Consider the following 7,487-nt stretch of genomic DNA (forward strand, 5'->3'; position numbering starts at 1 on the left):
CTCTTTAATGTAGTTGCACCCCCCCCATTTTCTAATCTTTTTGGCTCTTATAGCTAAAAGCTTAAACCCGTTTTATTTTTGTAGGCATAGGATCAACCTGGAATCTCCTTTTGGGGGGAAACTATAGAGAATATACTCAGGCCAGACGTCAGACGAGCCCTGGGGTAAATTGTAGAAATTACAGAAGATGTTATAGCCAATGCAAGAATCTGACTTCAGGAGGCTGGGTCCGGGGATATCCTGCAGGCAGCAGCCTGGGCCTACTTGAGAACCACCTTTCCCACAGCCCACAGAAGTTGACATCCAGTGCTTTAGTATGGTTATGAAATCGCTCTTGCCTGGTGGGTCAAAGAGTTTACATCATTCCACAAGCAATACTGCCTGAAACTTAGGTTAAAATTGGGTGCCAGTTTTCTGTTTATCTTTAATAACTAGCCCTTCTTTGAAGTACAGTTTTACAGTCCTCATAATCATTATCTTTCTCCAATTATGGATGGGATGTCCACAGGACTGTAGAACTGGGCCACACCCAATACTGGGAGCCCCAGAGTCTATCCTCTTGACAGAAACCCATGGCATAGGGGGAAAAAGTGAAAAGAAAAACACAGGTTTTAAAGTCAGACAGGTCTGGGTTCGAGTCCCAGCTCTGCCCTTTCCTAGCCATTTGACTTTGTTTCGGTTCCTTAACCTCTGTGAGTCTCTTTCCTTATCTCTAAAATGGGGTCAATAATACCTGCATTGTATGCCTCAGAGGGTTGTAGGGCTCACCGGAGAGAATGGAGAATGGATGTAGACGTTTTCTGTGAAGCATTAGCCCGGAGTGAGGTATTGGTGTTGATGAGAAGCTTACAATATAGGCTCACTTTCTCTGCTCAACCATCCTCAGGGAAAGATCAAGTCTGAGTTTTTGTCACCTGAGAGTTCCTAGAACCAACGATGAATGGGGGTCCGAGGATGAATGTAACCAGTGGCGTATCTTGCCATGTCAATTATGGGGTGCGTGCGTGAATTGCATCAACTCCAAATGCTTGGCATGGTTTCAGAATCTTTGGTAACATACTCTACTTGCAAAGTAATTCCTCCCTCCCTTTTTCAAAGGAGCCTGGAATAAAATATGGCACTTCAAATACCATATCTTCCTCTTTTGTTTGAGACCAGAGTGGAGTGAAACTGTGGGAGCAGGTCAAAAGGAAGTCCTTCTGTGAGTGAGAGGTAGAAGTGGGGTTGTAGGCTGCGCTTCCTGATGTCCAGTCTACCGGGCTCTTACTCACAGATACCTTGCTGGGCCCAGCAGTGTATTTTCCTCGTGTGTATAAAGCCGGTGCTTCTGGACCCTGCCTAGAGAAGAATGCTGCTAGGGTTACTAGAATGAATTGCTGGCCTGGATATGGTCAGAGGCCCTGCGTTCTTATAACACTTCATGGTCTTATAACACTTCAGAGCACTGTTGCTTTCCCTGCCACAGGTTCTGGCACACATATAAAGGCACCATTAGGAATCACAGTTCACGGAAAACAAAAAGGTTTTATATTCCAGGTCTATTGATAGAGACACCTTTCTGTCCAACAAATTCAGTCCAACTAACTAAATTTAAAGATAGAGGTATCCTTGACTAGGTACATTAGTCAGTGAAAGGAAATCGGATTGCATTTTTTATTTAAGAGCCTAAAACTCCTGGGCAGGATACCGATTTCTCAAATGCCACTTGGGAGGCTGGCTTCTTTAGCAAGTACAGCTGTAGAATAAGACCCAGGTCTCCCAGCATAGCCTGATGTTTCCCAGGTATAAAGATGAAAGGACCTCTTTAATGTTAATACCCCACCTCTTTGTAAATTATGTTTTCTCTTTGTGTCCACTTCTCAGAATAAGCTCGTAATATTCACCTACAGCTCGCACAGTGTGGAGGTTAAAGATGTGGAGAGAAGGGCCCAAAGGGGGTGTCTACATTTGACAAATACTTTGTATATGAGAAGAATTTGCTTCATGGTAAATTTGTGGAAGAAAATACAGGCTGTCTGATAAAACGTGGCAGATTTCGGATGGGGGTGTTGGCAGGATACCATTGTTTGCCCCTTATCCCACACAGAGCCTTGGGAAGTCGGCTTGATAATGCCACATTGGGTGGCTTGGGAAGAAGGGTCAGACTGCAGGCTGGCTACATTCTCATTTGTTCTTAACCTTCCTGCTTTTGCCTCAGTTGCAGCCCTTTCCAGTAGATTGGGAGGGGCTAAAAACTTTAAAGTCTTGCTGGGTTCCAGTTAGTATTCACTGATACAAGGGGCGGTCTTTCAATGGGGAGGGAGATTTCACAGCTGTGGGTTGCAAGTAGGCAAGTTACTGTGAAAGATGTGTGAAAGATTTTGATTTTGGTGCTGGATTTGGAACAGGTGTCAGTCAAGAGAATGTGTCCTGTGCTCCCGAACGTGCTGACGAAGAATACTTTGATCCTGCTGAAATAGACTCTCACATTGATGTATGTTCACAGAGTCACAAATAGATATTTATGGAAGGAAAAATCAAGGTTTTGTTCCATGAATGCTCACCTGCGGTTTAACAAAGAAACACATATGTGTCTATGGACATAATTTTATGATGTACAGGCTACCCTCAGTTATTTGTAGCTGCATTACGTGCTTTGGAAGTGATTGGAAGTTAACTCTGCAGTACAGCCGGGCAGTCCGCTACCTAAAGTACCCTACCAGATGGCTACCAAGTGGGGCAAATTCAGAGACTGCAGATTCTTCATTTAAAGTTATTAGCCCAAGTCAAATAGCGTTACATAAACACATCTGAAAATTTCAGTATCATACGTTCCAAAACCAAATGGAATATTTTAGAGTGTGTGCAACTTTTGTTTCATTCCCATTGAGGTGAACTATTCAGAAGTAGTTGTCTGAGTATCATACTGTAGCTACTGTCTTTCATAAAAGGTGATGCTACTGCTGATTCTATACAAACCAAGTGCCATTTACGCTTTTATAAAGAGATACATAACTTAGAGAATATTTCAGGGCTATCTTCAGGAATCCAGAAGCTGGGATTACAACTCAGAGCCCATGTCCTATCAGTGGAATGGTGTGCCAGATTGGACACGAGGATTTTCCTTCAGTTCACTTCAATTAATTTGTCTTTACTAAGGGCCTAAGTGTACAAAATCCAGTGTGAACTCCATGGAGGTACAGAAGTGACAGAGATATAACCCTTGTTTTCACAAGGTATTTCTAGTATTTTTCCTAAAGTATACAATCTATATTTTCACCGTGGCTATGTTTTTGAGAACTGGGAATTCTTTTTTTTTCCCCCCCCAAAATGTAGAATGTAAGCAACTGAAAATAAAGCATATCTTCTCAGAAGGTGATATTGCATTAGCTTTGAAGTCAGACAAACGGGTTCAAAGTCAGACAGTGAATCCACTGCCTATTTGTCTTAGGCAAGTCACTTAACTCCTCTGAGCCTCAATTTTCTCAGCTATAAAATGGGACTGTCTGAATCTGATTATGAATTGAAAAGCCCTTTGCCTTAGTAAAATAACACACAAAGAAATGCAGCATAGTGTCTGGCACAAGGGGGACATGTGTTAATATTCGTACTTATTTATACAGAAGTTCATTCAGGCTTTTGACCAAAAGTGAAAAAAATAGCAAATCTACAAGTAGTTTAACCAAATCAATCATTTAGAATTGAGAAAAGAGAGCTGATGCCATTGTTATCATTACTATATGAGTATAAAAGAGCTAAGCTTTAATAATTTTTTTTTTTCGGTACACGGCCCTCTCACTGTTGCGGCCTCTCCCGTTGCGGAGCACAGGCTCCGGACGTGCAGGCCCAGCGGCCATGGCTCACGGGCCTAGCCGTTCCGCGGCACGTGGGATCTTCCCGGACCGGGGCACGAACCCACGTCCCCTGCATCGGCAGGCGGACTCCCAACCACTGCGCCACCGGGGAAGCCCTAAGCTTTAAATTATAATGCTGTACACCTGAAACTTATATCATTTAAAAAAGAGCTAACAAAATGCTCAGAAGAATCAGGAGCACTTTGTGCGCAGGAGGTTGCTCTTCTATTAACAGACTACACATCTGTCACACCCCTCACTTCCTTCACCAGACTTTCCTAAACTTGGCATTTGTGAACTTCATAGGGATAAATATCAAGTGCCATTGAAAGGTATCAGTAGCATAAGTCCTGTGTGGAGGGTCCTCTCAAATGTGTACTTCACTATAGAGAAAGAGCATTTTCATCTTAGGAAGTCTCTGAATAGACTGTGCTCAGAGTGCCCCCTACCACAGTCTTCAACCTTCTTTTCCACAGATGGTTCTTTGCCCTAAAAGCATTATCACCTTTTTTGACTCCAGTAATAGCTTCGTTCTGCTCTTTAAAAAGAAATTGGGGAAGAAATTGAAGTGCGTTTCAGAGTTTGTTTCTACTATCATGTCTGTGAAAGTATCATATAATTATATTGCGTTTCTTTTTTCAGATTGGCAAGTTATGTGCCCATTCTCAACAACGTCCGTATAGATCTGCTTATTATCCTGAGGATTTGTTTATTGACAAGAAGGTATTAAAAGTTGCTCATGTAGAACATGAAGAAACCTTATCCAGCCGAAGAAGGTGAGAGATTTTTTTTTTCTCTACTTCAGCATACAGTTAGCAATTGTGTTTTAAGGTCAACAGCCATTGGAGGGAAGCTTCTTAAATACATGTTATTTAGTTCTTCTGAGTAGAGTGTTTGATGAGTTGAATCTATCATCTGTTAATGTTAAAGAAAAAAGATATTGTATTATATCCAAGCCATATTTAAATGTAAATTTACCATATGTAAATATCCAGTACAGCAACACAGGGTGGAATAGACTTCTCTATTCAAGATCTTTATTGATTAAACAAAACCTTTTCTGTTTATGATCTGGTCTCACAATTCCGTGGCTTGGTTTGTGGCTTTCCAAAAACAGTGAGTCAGGGGTGAGTTCACCAAAGAGAAACTGGCAAGACACTCTCATGTGTATACACACACACTTCACACTGTACACACTCTTTAAAAAAATTTTTTGGGGGGGGCTTCCCTGGTGGCACAGTGGTTGAGAGTCCGCCTGCCGATGCAGGGGACGCGGGTTCGTGCTCCGGTCCGGGAAGATCCCACATGCCGTGGAGCGGCTGGGCCCGTGAGCCATGGCCGCTGAGCCTGCGCGTCCGGAGCCTGTGCTCCGCAACGGGAGAGGCCACAACAGTGAGAGGCCCGCAAAAAAAAAAAAAAAAAAAAAAAAAATTTAAATTTTATATTGGAGTATAGTTGATTAACAATGATGTGTTAGTTACTGGGGTACAGCAAAGTGATTCAGTTATACCCATACAGGTATCCATTCTTTTTCAAATTCTTTTCCCATTCAGGTTATTAAAGAATATTGAGCCAAGTTCCCTGTGCTATACAGTAGGTCCTTGTTAGTTATCTATTTAAAATAAAATAGTACACACTGTTTTATGAATGATAAAATGAAGGATTTGATTTCTATTCCTTAAGACAGCAGTCAAGGGACCAAATTAAAGTTTGTTACGATACTCTTCATTCCTCCTCCCCTTATCCAGATTCCCTCCTTCCCTCTTCTAGTTTCATGGTTACAAATAAGGGGTGGAAATTGGATTGGGAAGCTCAACACAAATCTGGGAGAATTGATATCCCCAAAAGGACTGCACAGGTAGCCAACCCTGCCACTGGCTTAAGAATAGCTAGACATGAGTTCTGCCTCACGATGACTTTGAGAGGATTGAGAGAGATTGGCCTAGAGATGGAAAATTAAGAGATGGAATAAGTAATAGTCTCATATTTGGGCTAAATTATTCCTTTCATGTCCATTTACCACAGGAGATTTTGAAACGGTAACTCTTAGGCATATATGGCACAGTTTAGCGTGAGAGAGGGCAGTAAGGGCACTTGGGAGATAGTCCTCCAAAGAAATTTCAGGAGGTAACATTTTCTTTTGGTGACTTCCAACCTAATAAATTTCTAGTTTCCCTGTAGCAGCAGTTTTGAAGTGTGATTTGAGAACTCAGGGAGTCCCAGAAAAACCCTTTCAGAGGGTCTGTAAGATCCTCCTTTTACTAACTACATATCTATGTGAAGCTGGCTTTTATTCATACGCTTCAACCAAAATAAAATATGGCAACACATTAAATGCAGAAGCCAATGGGAGAATTTAGCTGACTCCTATTAAGACAGGCGGTAAAGATATTTTGCAAAAATGCAGAAGCATTACCGCTTTTCTCACTTTTTTCATAAAAATGTAATTTGTGCTAACATATAAAGGCTCATTACTGTTAGTTTAAAATTAATAATAAATTGAAAATTTTTTTTCCTGAGTTTTAATTTCTAAAACAGTAGACATCAATAAATATATGTCATGTAAACAAAAGCTCTTTGGGGTCCTTAATAATTTTTAAGAACCCTTTGGAAAAGAAAAAAAAGAAAGAAAGAAAAGGGACTTCCCTGGCAGCCCAGTGATTAAGAATCCATGCTTCCACTGTAGGGGGCGTGGGTTCCATCCTACATGCCGAATGGTACGGCCAGGGGTGGGGGGGACCCTTTGGGTTGTGTTGGTTATCTAGTGCTATATAACAAGTTACTACAAAACATAGTTATTTAAAACAGCAAACATTTATTATCTCACAGTTTCTGTCAGGAATTTGGGAGCGGCTTAGCTGGGTGGTCCTCAGTCTCAAAGAAATTTTGGTCAAGGTGTTACCTGGAGCTGCAGTCCATTGAGTGTTGACTAAGGCTGGAGGGGCCACTTCCACGGTGGCTCTTTTACACATGGAGCAAGTTAGTGCTGGTTGGTTGTTTGAAGGAGGCCTCAGTTTCTCACCACACGGACCTTCTGGGTGTCCTCACAACATGGCTGCTGGCTTCCCCAGAATAAGTGAGCCAGGGAAGAGAGCAAGGAGAAAGCTGAGATGTCTTTCACGACCTAGTCTTGGAAGTGACAATACTGTCACTTCTGACATATTCGATTTGCTAGAAGCAAGTCACCAGTTCTAGTCCACATTCAAGGGGAGGGAAATTAAGCTCCACCTCTTGAAAGGAGCAGTATCAGAGTTTGTTGACTTTTTTATTTATTTTTATTTACTTATTTATTTATTTTTATTTATTTATTTATCTTTTGGTCGTGCCACGTGGCATGTGGGATCTTAGTTCCCCAAACAAGAATTGAACCTGTGCCCCTTGCAGTAGAAGCACAGAGTCTTAACCAGTGGACTGCCAGGGAAGTCCCTGGACATATTTAAAACCACCACAGGGGTCCTGGCACCAAAATACTCTGAGAACCATTTCCATATACCATAGGGGTCCTTTGGGAAATTTTTTGTCTTTCTGGGAAGACAAAATTAGGCCATTTCTCCAGGCCCTCTTTAGCCCCTGTCTGTCCTTTGTCCATTGCTCTCCATTGCTTTCACTCTTCGCCCAAACCACCTGAGGAATTAACCTCACTTATTTTCCTTT

General features: G+C 41.8%; 1 protein-coding gene across 1 annotated transcript in view; it reads left to right on the top strand.

Moving 5' to 3' along the window:
* Positions 1-7,487, top strand: part of GPC3 (glypican 3) — a 417,096-nt gene that overhangs the window by 264,703 nt on the left and 144,906 nt on the right. Inside the window, exon 4 of the mRNA XM_024746584.1 lies at positions 4,476-4,609. Coding sequence (XP_024602352.1) covers positions 4,476-4,609 — 134 coding nt within the window. The remainder of the gene's footprint in view (positions 1-4,475; positions 4,610-7,487) is intronic.

This window comes from Neophocaena asiaeorientalis, unplaced genomic scaffold, assembly GCF_003031525.2.
Source record: "Neophocaena asiaeorientalis asiaeorientalis breed wild unplaced genomic scaffold, Neophocaena_asiaeorientalis_V1.1 scaffold1019, whole genome shotgun sequence".
NCBI classification, from domain to species: domain Eukaryota; kingdom Metazoa; phylum Chordata; class Mammalia; order Artiodactyla; family Phocoenidae; genus Neophocaena; species Neophocaena asiaeorientalis.